The 23,910-nt window shown below is 40.6% G+C and overlaps 1 protein-coding gene across 1 annotated transcript; it reads left to right on the top strand.

Moving 5' to 3' along the window:
* Positions 1 to 3,925: 3,925 nt before the first annotated feature.
* ITFG1 (integrin alpha FG-GAP repeat containing 1) lies at positions 3,926 to 23,659 on the top strand (the record flags this gene model as incomplete). Its single annotated transcript, XM_010160313.1, has 7 exons — positions 3,926 to 3,998; positions 5,431 to 5,576; positions 7,220 to 7,277; positions 7,834 to 7,908; positions 9,988 to 10,082; positions 22,597 to 22,658; positions 23,578 to 23,659. Coding segments are annotated over 7 exons (591 nt in total), but the record flags the coding sequence as incomplete, so codon positions are not given.
* Positions 23,660 to 23,910: the final 251 nt, after the last annotated feature.

The following is a 23,910-nucleotide window of genomic DNA, read 5'->3' on the forward strand; positions in this document are numbered from 1 at the left end:
GGGGCGGGCGGGAGCGCGCTTGGGGCGTTTCCCGGGCCGGTGTTAGCAGCGCCCCGTCCCGCGGTAGCTGCGAGGCCTCGGCCTCCCCTCTCGGAGCTGCCTCTGGAAGGGGCCCCGGTCGCTTGGTTGGAGGGTTTCTGGGTTCTCGGTGGGTAAGGGATGACTTGGCCGGCGGGAGCTGCGCTGAGAGGAGCAGGGAGTTGGCCTCGGTGGTCCTGGTGGTCCCTCCCCACCCGAGATACCCCCGGCTCTCTGAGCTCTGCCTGCCCGGGCGCGGGGTCGGCACCGCCGGGGCGAGCCCAGCCATCGGTAACCTTCTCTTCAGGGCCGAAGTTGATGTTTGCTTGGCTCCTGAGGTATTTCCTGTGTGGAGGGAGATACCTGTAACTTGCACTGAAATCTGGCTTCGTACAGGGCCAGAAATATTTTTGTTAAAAGTCGGGTTTGGGGTTGCGAAAATGTAAACACTTTGTCCTGTAGAGTGAGTGGTCACAAACTGGTTTTTGCTCCTGCTTTCACAACTTTTTGGGAAACAGAGATGAATGTTTCACAGTTGTGAGGAGGACAATTGTGCGTTATCCTACCTTAAATATTACGTTAAAGTGGAAGGCTAGATCGAGCTGTCACCTTCCATGAGTTTCTGTTCGGGCTTCAGATACGAGGGGACTCCAAATCAGAGCGTACTGTCAGTGTTATTTGTGGATGTTAGCCTTGGATTATTTGACTGACTTAAAGCTATGCATTAAGTTCACGAACTTATTCTCAAATTCACCTTTTTTATTCCTTCAGTTTCAGAAATGCTTCAGTGGGTAGCTTCAGTAAAGCATGAGCAAATTTCCTGTCTAGCTGAGATATTTAAGTACATGCCTTCTTGAAAATGGTCCACTGGCTCATCTACTGAAAAAAATGCCCTGCAAGAGAGGGTTTAAAATGATCATCGGTGAAAAGAGATTTATTTTTTATTTTCTTACCCTTCAGATGAATGCATACCAAAATGTGAATAGTTAAAAGTTTTAGAAATGAGACTTAAGGTTTCTTCTTTGCTTCTGCACAGCAGCACTTGCTATACTTTTCTTACTTGATGGTCTCTGTAAAAAGCGTGCAGAAATAACATACGTGAAAACATAATTTTTCACAATCTAAGTCTTGAAAAAAAGTAACCTGAAAAATTTACAGCATACCTTGTAAGCCAAAAGTAATAGCCAGTTCTAAATAGTAGAGTAAGTAAGTGGTAGGCAACTCGAAATAGTGCTGGAGCGAGCACTGGAGATAACACTAGACTTTGAGAAACAGTGCTCTAGTAAAGAAGCCCAGTCCTACTAATCCTGACCCTTCACAAGGAAATTGGGATAATGTCTCAGGCCTTTGGCTGGATTTACATTACTGTTCTGATATTGAATTATTTTATTTAAATGAGAGTTATGTTCCATATGCTCAGACACATGAAGGAAAAAACAGTTTGTACTTGGAGCTTTGTAAGAGAGAGTCAACTAGCTAAATGTAAGAGGTAGATCCAAAAGTGTCATGTTGCAAGCACAATTCAGAATTACCAGTGGACCCTGGGCTTAGTTAGTCTCTGACACTAAAATATATGAATAAACGGAATCATGCATACACTTACCTGTTTTGTTAGTGTATGGGCAAAACAGGGATAAGTGGAGAAGCTCCTGCCGTTTGCCTGTCTAACCTACCATTTTCTAGTTGTGTTGGATGCCCCTTCTAATTGTACAGGGCAGCGAGTTATCTTCACGTTCTGCCTTTCACTGTAGAATTTTGGAAACTTCTGCGGTATTGTCACTCAGAAGTTCGCACTGAAGACTTCTATGTAACTGCTGTTTGCATGGAAACTGTTTCATCTTTTCACCTCCCCAGTACTGTTTTCGTTCTGTGCTCTCTTTGCGATGGGAGGACAAGAACTGCAGTAGCGCCTAGGATGTGCACTGTGGATGGATGCAGTGGTGTATTGATTTTGGTTTCTGTTCATCTCATGATTTCCAGTAGTCGGTTTGTTTTGACTGTTGATGAGCGCTGAGCTAAAATTTTCATTAATCTTTAGTGACCATAAAATCTCATTTCTGAGTGGTGTAATTGTCTTGGAACCTCATATGTGTAAAACCACGCTTACTTCATCATCATCATCATTACTTTACCACACAGATGATAAAAAGAGAGGTGAAAGTCTATAGTGTGAAATTGGAATTACAGGTTTTAGGAGTCAGCCCACAGCTTTATTTACCAAAAGCTGAGGGAGCCAGCAGGCTTCTTCACCTTACTGTGTGCCAACTTTTTCAATCATCTCTGAATGTGTAGTGCAACCTAGGCTTTATTAGCTTGCCAGATGGGCCTGCACTAGTAGCCCCCTATACATTTTGAAAGGATTTGTTTTCATTTACTCATTTGCTGGCGTATTCTCCTTGCCAAATATGTTTATGGCAGTTACCGGGGTTTTTCATAGCCAGGAAGCTTGTACTCTGCTGTTTTACAGCTGCCAACTTTGCCACAGAATGATGCTCTTGGAATATGCTATGGTAGCTCAGGTTGGGAGCTGTAGAATTATTTTCAGTGAGGTAACTTAGTTCTTGCAGTTTGGGATGCTACAGGTAAGATTCTTGGAGAATGCAGAAAACAAATATAATAAAGGATGATTTTTTTTAGAGTTGGGGATTTTTTTGTAGTGCATGTGTCTTGTGGTTTACCGACTGAAAATACATTTCATTGTTCACATTAATTCTTTTTTTCTTCCCTGAATTTCCATTATTTGTACAACATAAAATACGGGCTTTTATTTACATCTTTGTTGTGGTTTAACTCCAGCCAGCAAAATACCACAAAGCCGCTCATATACCTCCCTCCCCCTTCTCCAGCAGAGGGGAAGAATTGGAGGAAAAAGATAAGGAAGCTCAAAAAATTGAGATAAGAACTAATTACTAATTGAATATAAAAGAAAAATATAAGAATAGTAATAAAAAATTAAAACACTAGAAAATAAAACATAGGTTAGCACTGCTTACCACCCACTGACCGATACACAGGCAGGTCCCGAGTAGTGAGAGGCAGAGCCAGAGCCTGAGAGCGATGGCAGCAGAGTCAGAGTGACCCCACGAGCAACAGCACGACTGGGAAAGCCAAATAGCACACCAGCTCACTAATGAACGAGCAAGCCAAGAAATTAGCAGAAGAGTTAAGGAGTCTGCAGAACAGTGACGGCCCCCCAGCCCACTCCCCGCTTACGCCCCGAGCATGCTGCGCTGTGGCATGGAATCGGCTGGCTGAGCTGTGTGTCCCCCACGCTGCCTGTAGCCAGGGGGTTGGGAACGAGCTGCAGTATCAGGAGCTGAGGAAGACCTTGAGTTGGTGCAGGCACTCCCCAGCACCAGTTAAAGACACCTTATCAGCACTTTTCTCAGGGTAAATCCAGGAACAGAGCTTCATACGAGCCACTGTGAAGAGAGTTAACTCTTTCCTGACTAAAACCAGCACAGTCTTCCTGAAATAGTTAAATCAGTGGCTTGTGTCATTGCCTCTGAGTGAGAAAATGCTGCAGAGAACAAGGGTACTGCTGAGTTTCACTTGAAGGGCTTTTGCCATCCTACTTGGGAAAGCAGTATCAGATCCTGCTATGTCAGAGACCACATTAAAAGGATTCATTTGAGTTAGCTTTTAAGCTTTAATTATTTGTATGGAACTGATGCCTACCACTTTTCCACGTGTAATGTTTCCTGATTCATTATAGGAAACTTCATTTTAAGCCGTGTTTAGGTGCTGAAGAAGTACTCCTTTTGCGGGAGGAGGCAGTAGTGGTATAGGAAATCTTTCAAAGTCTTCGATACTGTGGGGAATGACTATTTGTGGCATAGCTTTTGGTTTTGCATATAAAATATTTACAACCCTCCTCTGTTATTCATCGTCTTACTTGCTTTTGCAGGAAACGAGTTGATAATCTTTTTGGCTGACCAAAAGGAACCCTACTTTAAGCCCCGTGTGAAGTTACCAATGAAGTAAGTACTGATATTCAGTGGTGAAACTATGTGAGTGGCTGCTGTTCCTGCAAGTGCCTCTCTGCAGTCGGTGGGAACATGACATGAACTGCCTGTGCCGTCGTTACCTCTTTGACTGGCTTGTTCAACTTGCCCTTAGAGCTCCAGTTTCCTGATTAATCTCCTGATACGTTTTTGGTTTGATTTGTTTTGATTTTGTGAGTGAGGTGACAGAATTTGTGGAGATGAGTTTTGTCATTCGTATTGTTAACTAATAGATGTGACCTCCCACCCTTACAAAATCTCTGTTCTTTGGGTTTTGACCTCTAATTACTATTAAAAATACCCATATCTTGGAAAATTTTTGTAGTTGACTTGGTTTTTTAGGACTTTTATTTTCTGATTATAGCAAACTATCATCATAGGTTGAGTCTGTTTGGCAGGTAGTGTTAGTCTCTGTCCCAGCACACGTCTTCAGGGAAACTCTTCTAGTTGCTGTAGTTACTAACGAATTCTAGCCATGATCTGCTTTAGGAAGAGATACGGAGAATGGGCTTCTGGTATTTGTGTGTTGAGGTCTGTTCCTTTCTAACATCTAAATATGGTTGTAAAAAAGCATCAATTTTTAATAAATGTAAAACAAGGTGTGTGTTTATGTACATATATGTGTATAGTTTTAACCGTAAGAGTATTCAGGATATGTTATTGCTTATGAATAATGCTTGCTAATAGTATTTCATCTACTGAAAGCTAAATTGCTGTTACAGCTCAGTTTCATCTTCCACTGTTCTATATATTTGTATTTTTCCTTATTCTGCCCCGTCTTGGAAGGAGATGATTTGTTTAGTGCATTAGTAGTGATCTGCCTTTAATTCTTAACAGGATGATCCATGTTTCTATGTGTAAAGCTGAGTTTCTGAGTGGGAAATCAAGTAAAAAAAGGGCAGACCAATCAGTTGTAGGGAGGTGTGGTGGAGAAGATGAGAGGAGATGACATTGCATTTAAGAACATGTGGCTGGCTGACTCCTGCTGCTTAAACTGTTTCTGTCGCTTTGTGGTCTTGCTCTTGGAATGCAACCAAAAGATCCTGCTCTCCAACACACATTTTTTGCAGGCTGGTTCTACAACAAATGAAGGGTTGTAATTACGTCTAGGTGGCATTAACAAACAGGATATGGCTGAAGAATGCCTGTGAGCTGAAGTTTAGAGTTAAAAAGGTCATCCTTCCTTGGAGGGAGGCAGACTGCAGAATGCTTGATTTAAAGCTGCTTTTGCAATAGGTAAGGACTTCTAAAGAAGCCAGATGGTTGAAGGAAAATACTGTACTGGACCAACTAATAACAATAACTGGGCCAAAGAGGCGAGTCTCTGAAAGCACACGCACTTCTGGTTTCCATGCACACCTTTGTAGGATTGTTTGCATGGGGTGGTTTTGTTTGTTTTTAATTCTAGATCTCTCAGTGTTTCCATAACCAGTGTGGTTCCTGGAGATTATGACGGTGATTCACAAATGGATGTCCTCCTGACCACCCGGGCACAAAATCACGGCAGAGATGAACTTTCAGTGTTTATTTTCTGGGGGCACAACCAGACATTAGGTGAGTTCCTGAGGCTGCTTATCAATAAGATTGTTAGACTTCTTAATAATTCAGTGTATTTTCAGAAAGTTATAACTCATTTACAGCGTAGTGATTGTTTTTTACAACTAAAATGGGGATTAGCAGCTATTCAGCTTTATACTCATATGCTATCTTGCTGTTAAGTATTCAGCATTTAGTGAGAGAGAGCAAAGCTAAAACTCTTGCTTTATGTCATGCAACAGACATCACCAAACAATATTACAGTTTGACTGTAGCCTACGAACTGAAGACCATCTTCTCCTGGCCACCCTGTCATGCATGTCGGCTTCACAAGGACTATCTCAAAAGATTTATCCTTCATTTAAAATGGTGTGAAGTTTAGTGCATTAACTTTGAAAATATAGCTACACTTACCAACGGTAGAATAACACTCTTGTTTCTGTTAACCTGAAGTCTTTAAAGACAGTGACACGCTGAAGTAAGCTTGGGGAGGGAGGTTTCTAGAGTCTCTGGCACTGGAAGTTTTAATGACCTTTACAACCAAGTTCTCAGGCATCTTTCAGCAGTGTTCTAGGCATAGCTACTTCTGTCTTAGGGCAGAGTCATGGACGATGTGAACTCCTGAAGCCTCTTCTGTTTTCTGTTGGCTTTACTAGGAAAGGGTTTTGGGAGGAGTTTAGGTTTGAAGGAGGACAGAAAAACAAAAGAAGATACTCTTAAGTCAAGGAAAACTGCTGAAGGAATAACCGCAGCGGTAAAGCCCTGTGTTACAAAATAGTTATGGGTGAGGCAAGTGATGGCCACAGCTACCATTGCTTCTGGCTCTAGTCCGAGGTGAAACAAGCAACCTGGGAAAGTGCGTTGGATCACGTTTAAGAGAATAGGAGCGATCTGTAATATTGGGAAGAACATGAAGGATTTGGTTTAATTTACGCCATCTAGCTTCTGAATAAACAAGTATTGGAAGAGGCACACGTGAGCAGGTGGGTGTGTGAAAGGACTCAGAGGTTAAAAACTGGGGCAGCAGTTGGTACGTAGTCTGGCTACCGGGAAGGTGTGTGATGCCTCCTTGGGTAATGGAAGGGTGACAAGTCAGTAGGAGGGTACTGTCAAGTCAAATGTGGAAATGAGAAAGACTACAGACATTTTGGAGAGACGAAGGAGATGGGGATGATGTGGCAAGGTGTTTGGATGACAAGGGAAAGCAAAGTCGTATAGGTGATAACCTGATTAGGGCTTAAAATCCTCACTCTCCATTTAGGCAGTCTACCTTTAATCTCTATCTCAGTCACTGTATGTGATGAAGAATGTTTTTTACAGTGACAAAACATTAAGCAGAGGTCTTAGCCTGAACATTTACCAATGTACATGTCTTTCGGATTCCGTCTGTCTGTGACTGCAGTCATACGTAGAAATAGGCATCACAAAGATCTATTTAGAGTAATTTCTTGAAGAGTTGAGTGGAAAGAGAAGCAACTTCAGCATTTTAACTGTAACTCACCTTTCCTACATAAACAACTAAATGGTTTCCTGAAATTATGCCCAGTGGTAGCTGATTATTTTTTTTTTAGTTGTGAAATAATAGAAGAATTACGTCTAAGTTAAAAATGTAAATGTCATAACACCGGTAACTGAATCAAATGAATATTCTCTGTTTTCAGATCTTAACCATAAAACTATGCTAAATAGGACTTTTCATGATGAGCCCCTAGTAATGGAGTAAGTATGACCTACTGTTTTTAGAAAACAATATTTTAATGGTGACTAACAGCATCTTCAATATGTTTTAATAACAGGGTGGATTGTATAATGCCAACTGGTCTAACAAAAGATGATGAAACGTAACAGTCATCTTTACAGATCTTGTATGTTACAACATCTTGGCAATAGTAACTAAATAAGCTTTTAATTTTTTTCAATTTCAGTACTCTGTATTAGGCAGAAAAGGAGCCATTCATGTCTTGGTGAATTTTGTAAAACAAATAGCCTCCTGTCTTATCAGACTGAGCAAATATCCCTTTCACAGTGCTCTTCCCTCTGTGTGAAATGCTGAACAAGAGAGGGAAAATCAAATGCATGGCACTGTGTAAAATATTAATAGAAGCAAATTACTACTGGCAGCTCAGACAGAAGCCAAAGCTCAGAAAAGACTACACAGCTGAAAATTCTTCATTGCTTGGTGGGAGAATGCTAACCAAGTACAGGATAACTGAAGAACAGTTAATTTTGACTCCTCTGATGACTAGGTGATACTAAAATCGTTTTGCATTTTCAGCTTTAATGGAGACTTGATTCCTGACGTCTTTGGTGTCACAAGCGATTCAAGTAAGCCACAGATATTGATAGGCGGGTAAGCCAAGGGTTTGTTTATTAGCATGAATTTCAATAACTTATTCATTCTGCATCCACTTCTGCTCTTATTAAACATGAGTCTTCCGCCTCTTTAGCTGCAACTGCATAAACATGGAAATGATAGGAAGTGCGTATGTTTATCTTTAAATGCTCCATGACACTCCGTATCTAATTTTTGAAGTGTTATTTTATAGGGAAAGTAGACATTCCCTAAGAGCTGAGAAAATGAAAAGCCTGTTCTTTGATGAGAAATATGATAATTGTTTCTTGGAACAGTAGCTTGGAACAGTTTCTTGGAACACGTAGCTCCGTGTTTTTCGTGAGAAATCCAGGTGTTGGTGTCACAGCTGGTTTGGGCTTGCAGACAGTCAATACAGGTTAATTTTGAAAGAGAGAGTGTGTTGGGAAGGCTGCATTCCTATGTGGCTTTCTTGAGCTGTTGTTCAAAAGAGGTGTGCTACCACGGGAGAAATCCATGAGATGATTACCCTGTCTCTATGGCAACAGTATGTCAGCTTGCTGTAGCGCACCCACGTGGCCCTTAAGAATTGTTGAAATGAGCCTGTCACCCTCCACACCCCATCGGTGAGGTTAACACATCTGTACCTGTTGTTCCTAACGGGCTGTTTTCCCTTCCTCAGAGATGGTTCAGAGGTGATGAGGGTAAATAACACTTAAATGTGTAAACGGAAACCATACCCTTCTTGGCAATATGGTTTTGGTCATTAACCCCAACTTGTGTTTTATCACTATTCCTTTTATTTAAATTGATGGCTTATGGAACAGAGATTTCACATTCACAAGGGTGTTTCTGAGCACCTTGCAATGATTATATATTGAAAAATCTTATGGGCTTTTGAAGCTAAGGAGAAATGGGAGAGATCTGTTTCATTTTGTTAATGAAAGGCTTTCATTAGCAATAGGATTCAAAAACTTATTCATTACAGCTCAAAATAAGACTGAGTGCTATAGGTAGCAGCATAAGCAATGCCTTGTCATCTGCTTGGAAAAGCATTTTTCTATTTCTATCTGAAATGCTTTGAAATGTATACTGGAGCTGTATAACTAACTTTCTTGGCTATCTTCAAAACCGAATACACAAAGAAATGATGAAATATCTGCTATAGTTTTTTTCTAAGATTATGTGGTTGTTCTTAACCTTCGTAAGACTTAGCTATGATCTCTGGGAAGTAATCGGAAGCTTATGTGTTTTTGTCTTACCATAAAATGACTCACAGAAGATAAGGAATTCAGTAATACCTATGTAATGTCACTGAAATAAACAGAGTAATTCCAGGCAGTAATATCACTGTCCTGCTGCTGTGTAGTGCGTATTGAGACTTCTTTGAGTATAATAGCTGAGGGTTCTGAAAGTGATAGATCTGGTCTTGATTCGACCACAATGACTCTTGATTTGTTAGATTTCAGTGTGCTGCTAATAGGGAGGTTTGCTGGTAGTTCAGTCATTTCTAGAACAGAAACTAGCAGGACATGTATGTTTATAAATCATTAAAGTATTACCTACTTGGGAATTGACATAATTAGCCATAGTCCATCATAATGTGAGAGTTGAATTCTTGTGTTGAATTTTTATAAGTGACAGAGAAGGAAGTCCGTTTACATGCAGGAGGCACGAGCTGCTTTAACAGCATGTCATGATGTCTGGTTTTGCTCATCTTCATTAATCCTAAAGTAGGTTTCAGAGGTGCTGCTAGTAAACCTGCCTGAGGAAACCAGGGAGGACAGCAGTCAGTGTCCCAAGGTTTACAGTTGAAGTCTGGGCATTAAATTCCACTTTGTGGGTAGTGATGATTTTCTGTCTACAAAAAAAAATTGCTCTAGAAAGTTAATAAAATGCAACTGAAGCCCCTGTGCTATGAATCATCCTTTGCAGAACCTTTCAAGCAATTACCTAGTTACTTAGTATTTTGTAAGCTAAGTAGTCATTTTAGCGTAGCATTAGGAGAACATGCTTTCTGTTCCATCTTAAAGTTTCACTTCTTTTTAAAGGCATATTACCATGATTAACAATCCCTATGTGTTGGTGAAATTTGCTGCTTTTCATTCTTGTCTGTAGGAACTTATCGTGGCACGCTGCCTTGGAAACTCAGAGTAAAATGTATATACCACACTCTCACGCGTTTATAGATTTAAATAACGACTTCACTGCCGGTAAGTCATAGAGGTGTTCAAGACATTCCTGAAAATATTTATCACTAAGTATACAATGTAATCTGTTGCTATTTCCTTCTAATATTTTACTAAATTTCATCAGTGGTTGTAACGAGTAGGTTCTGGGATGCTGTGTTCAGTGATTACATGACTGCTAATTCTGATTGGGTTTTTTATTTTTAATTATTGTAATAGCTACGATTTCCAGATTCTGGGTTTTAAAAAGTAACTGCCAAAATGCATACCCTAATAATGTTTTCTGTTTCTTGATGATAATCAGAACTAATGCTTGTTCTGAGCAATTGTGTGTTCACCTGTGTTTCCTGCTCTTTGGGATGCTGTACCCTAGTATTCAGTTAGCCACTGAATCAGAAGCAGGGCTGCCTTTTTTATTCGTCTTGAGCCTGAAAATAGTTTTATGGTTCATTCTGAAGAATGTTTTCAAGACTGGACTTAATTTGTTTCTTGAAGATTTCAGTATGACTTCATTTTTTTTGTTGTCGTAAATTCTGTCACTGATAGGGAAAATAGCATGTGAGACAATTCTCACATGAACAATCCTACAACCTATTTATAATTTAGTGTTCACAAGCAAATACTGGAGACTTTTCCTTCGGTAGACAAACTTTTGGTGGTGGTGGCTTTTTTGTTTGGGGTTTTTCTGTGAAATACGTAATGCAATATAGCCTTTGATTACTGCAATTAATCTATTTATCACTTAACGTACACGGTTCTTACTTCCAAGCACATTTAAATATTGTGCTAAACTCAATTTCTTCGCACAATAAATGAATTCTGAAAATCTTTATCTTCTGATGGATGTGCAGTGTACATCAATTCATACATGGCAATTTTGGAAAGGCAGATTATTTATTTTCCTATTTAGTAGCAGAGGAATGAGAGGCGAAAGAGTCCATAAATTTAATTAAGATACTTAGAAATGTTGGGGATTAAGTTAATTGCTTTAGTGCGTAGTCAAACCTTAATATTCAGTTCTGGCACATTCCTGCATGAAGCTGTCAAGTGGAAATTCCAACTGGAAAATTAAATACACGGTTGCTTACCATAATCAATGTCATGTAATAACCAATTCTAGCACACTTAGTTTTATAACTCTTATGGAATTCTCTTTGTGGCATGGCCAGCGGAGATGAGCATTCCAGGTAGCATTTTTAGGGAAATCTATTGGAATCCAAACTCACAAGTAGGTAAAGGTAGGAAGTCTAAGCTGCTTCCATAGATCAATCACAGATTGATCAATTTTTGCAAGAGTGTCTTTTTGACAGCTAACAGACTGAAGAGTGTCCAGGGAATTCCCGTTAGTGCTAGGGATATATGGAAGTTCCTTGATTAAACTGAAATGAAAGTCAGGGTCTTTGTGCGGGTAGTGCCGGGAGCTTTTATAGGTTCACATCTATATTCATATCTCAGGATATGAGCAGAAGCTTCTGTGTAGCACCCCCCATAGAAAGATCCTGACTTTGATTTGCTTGTAACAGCCAGGATGTAACACCTCAGGCTGAAATAAGTGTTATGTTACAGCAACTGGAGGAATATTTCAAGGAAAATAATTCATTCTGAGAAGAAAACTGGAGAAAATCCTACCATAGAAGGATTGTCTTTACAATGATTTTTTTGCTTCTAAGGTGGGAATTGCAAACTGGGTTTTTTGCTGTCCCTATGACAATTGGACCAACCAGCTGCTGAAACAATACTGCCTTATTGGTGATACTTACTGTTTCGTGACTGACATGTTATTCCAAGACTGCCTGCTGCCCAGATGGAAAGTCAGCAGTCATCTAGTCCTGCCCGCACGTTTGCGGCAGTTCCCTCGTGTCAGCTGTAGCAACTGCTCGGGAGCCGGGCTGGGGTGGGAACATGGCTCTCTTGAGTTATTAAGCTGATCCAACTCGCCATGCCGCTTTGGGATTGCCAGAGCTGGTGCGAGCACGGAGAGGAGGCTGACTCCCGTTTCAGTAGCAGCAGTTGCAGCCTGCCTTTAACCAAGCATGAAATTGCACCTCAAGTCTCATTGTGCCTCTTCCAAAAAATACCTGTTTAGTGTTCTCACCATGTCTCCTTTAATCTGTGTTACTCTGTAGAGCTGGGCGAGGGACTTGCAGAGCTAGTCAGCAGACGGAATTTGCAGAAAAGCAAGGCAAACCAAATCCAGCCTGTATGGAACTAGGCAGTCCTGGTAGTACTGCGATTCCAAGCACAGCCTGCCAGACAGCGCCAAAATAAGGGGCTGATATGGCCAACGCCGTTCCTGTGCGTTTAGTGCTGTTCCTTGTTGGCGCAGCAGCCTCCCTACACCAGCAGAGAGGGGTGCGCTTCACGCCGGGTTATTTATCAGAGGGGCCAGTGAGTCTGTTACTGGTTGGTTCAGGTTGAGCTGGTGAGGGGAGAGGATTTCTGTGACTCGGCCTGCACGATCGTTCTTGCAATGGAAAAAAACCTCGTTAAAAACAGGGCCTGGTACACATTAAAATCCTGTTAATTAGGGGTGAGGCCTTTAACAAGGATGCAGGGGAATAGTCTGCCTGCTGAAATCCTGTTGTCTGAAACGTGATCGTGACATTTGATGCTGCTGTGGTCCCTATTGACTGAAAAAATCAGAGTATTTACTCACAGGCAATGGTACTGTTCATGAATATGAAGATACAGTTGTTACCTAAAATAGATGTATAGAGTTTTGTGTACAAATAAACCCCAAATCTCCAAAATACACCATCTTTACTTTTTTGGGGGAGTTTTCGGGGGTTTTGGGGTTTTTTTTTTAGGACCCTTTTCTAATATTCTGTTATGTTTTGGGTCTCTTTGTAGTCTGTAACAGATGCAGCCAATTCAGTGATTTTTAGCTGGGCTATTTTTGGCAACTCTGTCATTGTAAACAGCTTATGAGACTTAAAGCATGCTTGACATTTAAAAAAAAAAACAAACCACACACACACAAAAAGAAAAAAAAGACAAAAATCCTCTCTGACCTGGGAATCCTTTTGGTAGTCTGTTGCCTAACCTGTTTGCAACCTGCCAGTATTAAACCCTCAAAGCAGAGCTTTTCATTGGCAAGCTCTTCCTGCTCTGGGTAAAATGAAGTTGAATTGTTTTTCATTATATGAGAACGTGTTCATAAAGATGTTTTTAATCCCTAACAATGCTTCATGAAAGGCTAACTGTGTAGGGATTTTTATAATCCAAAAATCCACTAACCAGAACAAAGATAAGACTAATCTCTCTTGGTGAGATATAAACTGAGCTGTTCCAGATAGTGCTGATGCTGCTGCTGTTTTTAAATGAAACATCGTCATGTAGAAATCTCAGTTTCTTATCATTTTTAATTTGGTAAGTAATTTTGAGTTAGGCAAAAATTTTTACTCATGCAAAAATTTGCAGAGTAGAAGTTTTACCGAAGGGGCTATGTGTGTGCTTCACGGATAAAGCAAATACAAAAGACACTTGGCAATTTGTATGTGTATTAAGCATGTGTTGCTCCAGGGAGGACTGAGCTGAGATTGCCTGGGATTGGAAGGGGTGTCTGGAAATGGTCTAGTCAATTTACCTACCATCAGTGTCACTGTGCCTGCACTGAGATACACTGAAAGATGAGGAAAAAATGTGGTGACCCACGTTAGAATAGGGCTGCTGGGTGGCTAGTCATACATACTCACATGTGTCATGAGTTCTTTTTAACAGCTATCTGAAGAAAAAAATCTCAAAGCTAATAATACCAGGCTAATAATCTGTCTGAGCAGTGTATCTTCAGGTGTATTTTATAGAGCATGACAGTTCAGGGGTGTGTTTCCAAAGCCGGCTGCTCAAGTAAGAGACCAGTTTTAAAAATGCTATATTCTCAAACTGAAAGATTTACATCACATGACTTAGGTATTTGAACAGGGTTGAAATAATTCGATTTGCAGTGAAGGAGGTTAAAAGTAACTTCTCATTGCATTAATCCACTGAGTTCAAAGTAAGCAGGAACTCGGCTTGATCCATGTCTGAAAAAGACTATGGACAAAAAGTGTTGTAGGTGGAAACTGGGGCCGAGATGGGTAAACGGCCTTGATAAGGACCACCCAGAAGTGACGAGTTGGGTACCAATACAGATCATCTGTTTAAAGCTAGACAGACAAACGTACTTTTTTCTTTTTTTTTTTTTTATGCCATCATTGATTTGTATCACGGTCGGTGTTTTCAGATCAACTTCAGCGTGGTCCAGAGCAGTTAAATTTCCCATGGCTCACAGGTGAACACTGGTAAGGCTATCTTAAGGTCTCATAGGTGTATCAGGAGTGCTTTATCTGAAGTTGAGATTGGTATGTTAGCAATTATTTTGCTCTATGTCTTCTTAATTAGTTAACTTGATTGTTTGTTTCTAATTAACACATCTTAAAATGTCAGATATTCAGTTAGGTCTAATGCTGTCTTTCTAAGCCAAAATTTTAGCCATTTTGGCTTAGATTGGGGGCAGGGAATTATTATGAACAATAAATTTGTACACACTTAGTTAGAAGTCTTCTACCAAGAAATCAGGCCACGGCCATGCAGATATTTTTAAAATGTTCCAAGGTACGAGACGAATTGGCTTGGACTGTAACTTCATACTGTACATCTGTCAGTGTAGCCTTGCGTGCTACGGGAAACAGCCAGTGTATTAACGACTCTCTGCCTCGAGTTGGGAAATACTGCTCTTGCAACCTGTCTGGTGTCGAACCTCGCACATGGTGTGCATAATGGCAGTTATTTCTGGAAATGCTTATATAAAATGAAGGAAAAAACGTAAATCTAATTTGGGGAAAACTAAAGTGGAAGAATCGTTAGTCAGAAACAGCTTGCTGTAAGCTAATTGCTAGTCTCTCTACTGATTTCTGATGGTTAATTTTCTTACATTGTTTTGCTTTGGGAAACGAGAAACCTAATGTACCAGAACACTTACAGTATGTTTTCTTTTTGAATCCCAGTTTTTAGTTTAAATGCATAAATATAGACAGTTTTTTTTCTGGAAAACCAATCCTTCCAATCACAGGTGATTCTTCTGTTGCAATCATTTAAATCTCGAATCTGAAGATGCTCTAATGCTTGATTTCAGAGACTTTGATTATATTTTTGGTGAGTTTCCTCTTGATGGAAGCTGGTAGCCTGTCAGCATAGAGTAGTATCATCGAATCAAGTCTGGTTTTCCATTTCCATATAGTAAAGAAAGCTAACTTTTTGTACAAAATGAGGTCTGTGCATATTAAAAGTGTGGTACAACTAAATTTGCATAACTAAAATAACATTTTTAATCCTGTTTTTAAAGACTTATTTTCCAATTAGTGGGTTAATTTGTAATGTGAATAGAGGAAAATCTGTAATGTAAATGGAGGGCATTTATCTTTTACTTGTCCTTAGGCTTTATGGCATTTAATAATTTTAATGCAGTTGTCACCCATCTGTCAACACACTGCAAAGGAGAGATTTTCAGTCCAGCACGCTGTTTACATACACTAATGCATACACGCAGACGTGTTCATATCCACAATAACTTCTCATTAAAGAATATGTACAGACAAACCAGTTCTTCCATATAAATATTGCATGCTTGGAGTGTACACACCGATGTTCTAATTGGGTAATAGCTTGTGCGTTGTGACAGTATTTAAAAATAGGTTTTGGGTTGGGGTTTTCCCCTTTTATTAACCTGCACTTCTGAAGTAAATACGAAATCAAGCTGTAACTTAGTGCTGCTCATGCCCTCTTGGCTTCTGATGACAACCCTTGCTGAGGGTTTTCATTCTGAAATAAAGCCTTCTGACATTAAACAGAAAGGTCAGATCAGTCATTAGTGAAATGAATGCTCCATCTATAAATAGTGCTGGGTTTTATAACACTCAAAAGGGAAGGAACGGAACAAGGATAATCAGCAACTAACTCGGAGCAGATTCAGTATAGTTAGGTTTTACTGCAGTTTCCTAGTCGTCCCTATAAGAAAATGCAGTGTTTGGAAGCAGGGTTTGTAACGCCCTCTGCTTTACTGAACAGCATTGTCCTCAGTTTTCCAGGTGGGCTGAGGTCGTCTCAGCTCTCCACCTACCTCCGCGCTGAGCTTGTTCTAACGTTCAGTTACCCTTGCTTAGCCACTCACAAGCTGCAGTCATGGTTTGGTGTTTGATAACTTCGGGCAAATTTTTTCTTGGGGACCTAGCACTTGCTTTTGAAACATCCTTCCTGAAAGGTAGCCAAGGTCTCTTTGCTGTTGCTGTTTTAATTAAAACATCCGTTAAAATTTAGCCTGTTTGAAACAAGTTTTTGAAATATCCAGTGGGTTTTGTTGTTGTTTTCCTTAGTTGCTCTGAGTACCTTTCGAAAGCAGGCAGGGGTTGTGGAAGCCTTCCCTCCCATCGCGGCGCTGGACTGCTGCCAGCGTTGGGATGCTTCACTGGGAGCAGGAGGCGAACGGCAAAGCTGACGCACGGGAAGTGGGAACAGGAGTTGGTAGGTGGGGAGGAGATCTAGGCTGAAGGCAGTTGTGTAATGCTCCGTTAGATATATTCCATAGGAGCGATCAGAAATGGATCTAGCTCGAGATAGGGGCGCGCTGTGTTCAGATCACTTCAGTCTTTGTAGGTGTGTGTGGGATGACTTGGGCGTTGACACAAGATGGGTGTGAAGGCACTGAACTGAACGCAGTCTGGCTCTACGAGGTTTATGTAGCTTTCTGGGGAGATTTTTCAGTCTTCGCTGGGCCATATGTTGATACGGTATCAAATTAGCTGATCCCATCCAATAAAGATGTTACCTCTGTAATGAGCTTGCACCTGTAGGTTACTGGAGCTTGCATACAGTGTTTGAATATCTTCTCTTTTTCAAGCTGAAACGTAAATTCTAATAATCGCCATTTCCTTTTTTTGTAAGAATGAGTGCTGAATTCAGTGCTTTGCAGTATGTGTTTACTGTTGATAAGATTTAGTAGTGCCCGGAATCACTCAGCGAATTAACTCAAATTATAGCCAAACTGTCTCATCAACTCAGGTTTTCGTGAAAGTGAGGCTGTGAGTAAAATGCTAGTACAGCGTGGTGTTGTGTCGCAGCGTGTGTCAGGTATCTGCTGTATTAAGTGGTGTATGTTTAGGCTGGTTTTCAGTCTTGTGGATCTGAAATGCTGGGTAGCCTCCTTGAATCCTTAGCGTATTCCCAGGCTGCTTAACTTTGTTTACGCATTTTCCTATTGCTTATGGGTTTTTAATGTTACTCAGTGCCTGTTAAATCACAAATAGGAAACCATATTTAAATGTGAACACACTTCACTCTGGATTTTTTTAAGAGAAACATTTCCTCTCGGACATTATTGCTTTTATTTATTTCTAGCCATCTGCTTAGGCTGTAGGTGTTAAGTTTCAGGAAATCTGCCTGACCTCAAGATCTTTCCCCCTTCACAACTGTCAAGGTTTTTCTTTATACTACGTCGTGTCACAGATTAAGAACATAAGAAATGCCCTGCAGGCATAGTCTAGTAGTCCATCCAGCTAATCCCATTGTCTCTCTCTGGGACTAGTGAAGTGGCCAGATATTTTTTCTTTTCCTCCTCCCATTGCCTATTTCCATTGTGTATCTCCAAATTTGGCATAGGGTTGTTAAAGGTACATCCTTGCCTATTGCTTTTAGCATCCCTTTTAGTATGCTATATTGTCTAGTAAAAGTGTCCAGAGTATCACCTTTGTATTCTGTAAATAATGAAGATTGATCTCCAGGTGATTTGATTGTATAACCTCAGGTTGTAATACCTAACATTCTGCTGTTGTTAGGCTCACCAGCCTTTGAACAGAGCGTTATGATCCAGCCCTCAATACTTTATCCATGCTTTTTAAACTTGGAGATGTGTGTGCCAGTTATTATTTTTTTCTGCAGCTGAACCTGGAACCAGAGCTGCCTTCCAAAGGCGGCCTGGCAGCCTGTCTTCAGACAAGTGACTTGTCCTGAGCATATGGAATAGGATGGGCATTCCTTGTAGAAAAGTGGGGTTGAATTTTCTTGGTATAGCCAGAAGCAAAACAAAAATGTTGTTGTTTTCAAGGTGATGAGTGTATCAAAAAGTGTAGAAATGAACTGTGCATGTCTTTATTATTGTGTGATCCAAGTACTGGACATACAGGTCTTCATGCATTTGTTGGATCCCTCTCTCCTCCTGCAACTCTTGCATTAAAGCATTTCGTTACGGACGTGGTAAGCTATGGCGATGGTGGTGAAAGATGCCTGCTGAGCACACTGTTCCTTGGAGATGCTTGCAAGGAGGTTTTGCTACAGCTGTATACAAACTTATAAATTGCGCGGATTGTTAATTGTTTCCTTTCTCATATGCTTTTGCCTCTTAGGGAGAAAAGCTTCCACAGAATCAGTTAGGTTGGGAGTCTAAAACATCGTACCAGGCAGGGCTTGGTTTTTCCTATGGGTTTCTTTCCTACAGAAACACTTGTAATTCTCAACTCTATAAACAGCTGTTGGGAGTGTCTAAATTACATCGCATTTTTGGGCTGCTGCTGCAAGGAAAGGTTTTTGTTTTGCTTGCTTTGAAATCTCTGAGGATCTGGACCACAGTGGGAAATTACTTGTAAATACTAAGCGTTCGGTTGGATTTCAGTGCAGGAGGGTTTCTTGCATGACCAGGCGTGAGCATTTGAGAGGCGCAGCTTCTAAGAAGTCTCGAGGATAAAGGGGAGGACGGTTGGCGATACCATGCCTGCTGAGTTGGTTCCGCTGGCTCTAGAACGAGAGGTGGTGTTGCTGTACCTGTACTAGGGGAAATAACAGCTTGTTGCTTTAACTTAGGAGCAGTGGCATCAGCTCCTCTATCCTATTTCTGGAAGACCATCTGCTGTCTTTGCCTGCCTTTGCATTTTACCACTGCAGTGTAGTATTACAGTAGCCTTGGCGCTGCTCTGGTGTCTTGGTTCCGTGTGTTGTATGCCTCAAGTTACGAAAAGCAGAGAGGGAGGAGTACGCGATGAGGAACGAGGGGCAGAAGTAATGTGCTAACCTTCCAGAGAAGCTGTCTGGGGGTGGGGGGGAGTTCAGTGCAAACCAGGCGTGTTGCCTGACTTGATCACCTGTAAGCCACCGCAGAGGCCACGTTCAGCACTGATCTCTCGCATGCCGAAGAAACGTGTGGTAGGTGGCCTCCTCCGCAATCACTGCGCTCTTCTGCTCTCGAAATGCAGAACAAGTGTTCACATTAAAAGACCATGTTTGTACAGTGGCTGAGCAAAGACACTCAGTCTGTAAGCACCTCCACATTTTTAACATAGTAAACAAGTTAGATGTTTTAAATTATTGTCTTTCTATTACCTTTTTGTAGTTTGACTTGCATTTAGTGTCCTGATTTATTCCTCCTACGCTGCAGATAGCTAAATCTATTCTTTGATTTTATTATGTGACATCTCAGCCACGGTGGTTCTCTCATCCCTCTCGGAGTTCAGTGTTTATTTTAAAGCTACTTTTGATTTCGCCCTAATATCTGGGGTTTTGTATGCCTGTTGTTCCTTGCCTTCCTCTATTATTTTAATTCCCTGTGCAGTCATATTTCTGATTTATTTCTATACACTTACTATGAACTCAGGTTAAATGAGGAGGGAAAAAGCAACTAATATAATATGCTTCAGACTAAGAATAGAAAAGAAATTTTTTTTCAAAGCATAAGAAAAATCCATTGCGAATCTTTCTTCCGTGCTTTTACAAAGTAGGTGTATATGTGTAATCTAGAGTAATCATACGAACTCACAGGTTACTGTGTTACTTGTAACAGAGTCTGTAATGGCTGTGTCTCAAAATTAGGGTTAGTGTACTTAGTTCACCTTGCTGCCGTTGTTGCCCCGACACGCTGAGTGCCTGACTTTCTGTGACCGCTTGTTAACTCCATCTGGGATGAACAATATGGAACATTTTCTGAGTCAAACATGGCCATTATGTCCTCTGAGGAGCTCTAACTGATACACTTACTCTGTAAAGCTTAAATGAAAACAAGGTGTATTACTGCTTATAGATAGTTCAGCTGGCAGTAGTGCTTATATGGCTTGGCATTAAGGTGTTAAGGACATTCATGTCTATTTGAAAAGCTCTGTTGTGAGGATATACAGGTGGTGCTGCATCCTCCCGTCCAAGAAAAGGTTTTATTTCCCCTTTTCGTCTTTAACTGAGTAGTTATAGAATCACGGAATGGTTTGGGTTGGAAGGGACCCTAAAGACCATCCAGTTCCAACCCCCCTGCCATGGGCAGGGACACCTTCCACTAGACCAGGTTGCTCCAAGCCTCATCCAGCCTGGCCTTGGACACTTCCAGGGATGGGGCATCCACAGCTTCTCTGGGCAACCTGTTCCAGTTGTCACAGTGTGCGGCACCAGTACAGGTTTTAAAACGCAGAATAATTGTTAAATGAAATTCCATTGTACGTTAAATTAGTCAAGAGATAGTACTGGTTTATTTTTGCTGTTTTTATTTTTACTGGACTTTGTTTTAACCTTTAACCGATCTAGAAATAAGGACTTTGTAATACCCCCAGCATATCTGCCTTTTGTATTTGTTTTTTCCACCCTCAAAGCATAACCGCGTGGCATAAAAACTTGATGCATTTATTCAGCTTAGTCATAGCCAACTGTTCAGGGCTGAATTTCTGGTATAATACTGGGTGAATTATGTCCTGTGTTGGCAACTTTGCCATTTTGCCTAATTCTGGGATAGAGTCCCAGAACATGTATAAACACAGTATTATCAGCGGGAATGCTGAGTTAGTGCTCCGCAAGATCCCTCCTTGCACAGAGGATGGGGCAGAGAGGGGATGGACTGAGTAATTAAAGGTGAGGGGCCAGCTCTGCAGTGTGTGAGCCTGGGTCAGAGATGTGGGGGGAAGCAATTAGCACGCTGACCAAACTGCCTGCTGAGGGGTAGGCACCCCGTTATATTTGCTAATCGAATGCTAGTCGTTTGCTGTGTGTTTAAACAGGACACTTAAAGGGTCTATTATGGCATAATCAGGCCCATAACTAGTTGCAAATTGCAGTACGTATTACAGTGGGGATATACTACAACCCTGCTTGAAATACTTCTCTGAACCTCAAAAACTCTTTTCAAAGATTTAGTGGCATTTTGGCCTGTAGGGAAGTGCGCTGAGGCTTCTGCTGTTCGATGTTTCGCTTCCCTCACCCTCCCCATGAATGTATTAGAAAACAGAGAAGTATTTTAAAAATCTATCACTGTTAGTCTGCTAATAACCAATATTGCACAAACTTCTTCCTGCATGCAAAGCCAAAATTTGAAAGTTTGTATACGTTCTCTAAGTTCCATCTGTATCTTTGAATTTTTTCTATTCCTTCTGTCCCTTGCCTTCAAGAAATACTCAGGTATAATCCCTTCCAGTTTAGCCCACAACCATGCTTTTCAAGGCAATGGCCGTTGCAGGTATCCTGGGGAATAAAATACAGCAGTACACCGTTCAAGCTGGGGAGGGGGGAGAAACATGGAAGCAAAATCTTAGTTGGTGTTTTGTGTGTTTATCTATGGTTTTGTTTTGGGGTGGTTTTTTGTTACTTGTGGAGATTGGGATTTTTTCCCTGGAAGACAATACCCCTTATTGTGTCATTTGAAATTCCCTGTGCAGCAGTCCACCTGCTTATTCAGTAAAACACCTCAGGGTAAAGGGTTCATATTCTCTTTTTTTAATTTTTTTTTTTTTCCTGCCTACAAAGTAACCATTGTGCTTTAGCTCAAATAGTGAAATTTTAAATTGCTATTGGGAAAGACAGTAATGGAAAAAAAAGTGCTTAAATCTAAAAGAGTAGTTTTCTTAAAATCTGGATGACTGAACACTGGACATCATTTATTTATTTTTCTTAAAGCACACATACCCCACTTTTTTAACCTCCTTTATATAGTGTTGTCTTCCCATTGTCCTAATCTGGGTGCTTTGCTACATGGCAATGAATAAGCTCCTCTTCAAGCAGGCATTGTCACATAAATCCTCTGAAACGCTTTTTGCGCTGTTTTGACGTCTGAGAATTTTGGTGTAAAGGAACCCTGAAATATTTCTCCATCTCCCTTTTTCCTCCTGGCAACCATGTATCTGTTGCTTAGTTCAGCATACCCAAAATAAAAGGATGGTTGGTACTTTTTTTTTTTTAATTTTGATTTCCTAAAAATAGAACTATGTATATTTTTTTAGCTTTGAGGTCTGTCTGTGTCTTTGCTATTAGGAAATGTTGTTTGGTGTGCATATATAACAGCCAGCACTTCCTAGCTCACCTGAGGCTAACAACTTGTGTATAAGCTGTGCAAGTGCAGAAGAGGATGAGGGATAGGGTTTTTTTTGGTTTTTAATCTTTCTTGCCAAATATATAGAAATCTAAACCTCACTGGAATATATTTATAACTTATAAAATATAGACAATATGGTTTTGATGGGTTATATTATATATCTTCACTGAGTGATCAACTATTTGTGTGTTGTCTACTGTTAAATATTTATTTCTCTTGTATTTTTCCTTGCAGATTTGTTCCTTACTACGTCACCGAACTCACAAAACATTGAGTTTGAGACATGGGTAAATAAGGTAAGAGGGAAAAGCCAAATAACTATTCTGTTAGAGACAGAATTTTTGGGGTTTGGTGTTTTGGGGGGGGGATGTTTTGTTGGTGGTGGTTTTTTGTTTTGCAGGGTTTTTATTTTTTAAGGCACCTGGTATTCCTTGTTCCAGGAATGAGTGTACCAGTGCATTCAAACTGCACTATTGCATTCAACCTGCAGAATATCACTGGAGGAGATCCCGTACTCAGCCGAAGTTCTGCAGATTTTGTAACATCAGTATTAAGTGCGTCAGGCTGCCGTCGTACACCTTAGCAGGACGCGTGCTGTCGCCAGCTGTTCTGGCAGGTTACTGACAGCACGGCCGTTGAGGAAGAAAAGGCTGATCGGATTTTTTATTCTTGCTGTCTCAAAGATATGATTTCTTTATGTGAGTTTTCTTAGAACTGTGTTTTCAGGTCTTGGGCAAGGTGCTGTGGGACAGAGGTTCAAAACCTCACTTCTGACCGTTACAGTATGTACACAAGTGACAGTTGAGAAAATCCTGAGTCCTGTGTGAACCAGATATCACAAATGCAGCTCAGGGTTAGGCAGAAAGAGGTCAGAGGGTTGGCTTTTTGCACTCACTGAGATGCTGCTTTTGTGTTGCTTACTCTGATCAGTGAGGAACCTCAGCGTTAGTAACAATGAAATCAGTTGATTTGAAACTAGTGTATCCCTTACGCTAAATCTGTGTATCCAGAGGGACAATAGTCAGGAATTGCAGCATATTTTCACAGAGTGCATTTTTTTCCATAGCTGAGATGCCTTTTTGTTATCGACTTAATAGCAGGCTACTAGATAGTGGTAGTGCTGTTTATTGATGTCTGTTTTCTTTGGTTCAGGAGCTAAATTTTAGCACCTCATCTGCAATTCAGTTTTTCCATTAACTTTGCCCTGTTTGATAGGATGGGAACTTCTCTCAAGCTGGGAAAAAGCAAACGCCAAATGGTGTGAAAGTTGTTGGACAGTCCGTGTTTGCAGATTTTGGTGAGTTTTATTCTTCTAAAATATGCTGAGTGTTTATTTTTATTTGCTCTTTGATTTCGAGCAGCGAACCAATATATCAAAAGATGTTGAGAGCTAAAGGGTTGAGCTTTTTTTTTTTTTCCCCAGGTGGTATATCTAATTGACTGTAAATCTCGAAATATCTGAGAATAATATAAATTCAACTAAATATAACTTTGGCTATCCCAGCACATTCTGCATCACATGTACATTCACATCACCTTTGACTGCCA

Source organism: Eurypyga helias, unplaced genomic scaffold (assembly GCF_000690775.1).
Source record: "Eurypyga helias isolate BGI_N326 unplaced genomic scaffold, ASM69077v1 scaffold21031, whole genome shotgun sequence".
NCBI classification, from domain to species: domain Eukaryota; kingdom Metazoa; phylum Chordata; class Aves; order Eurypygiformes; family Eurypygidae; genus Eurypyga; species Eurypyga helias.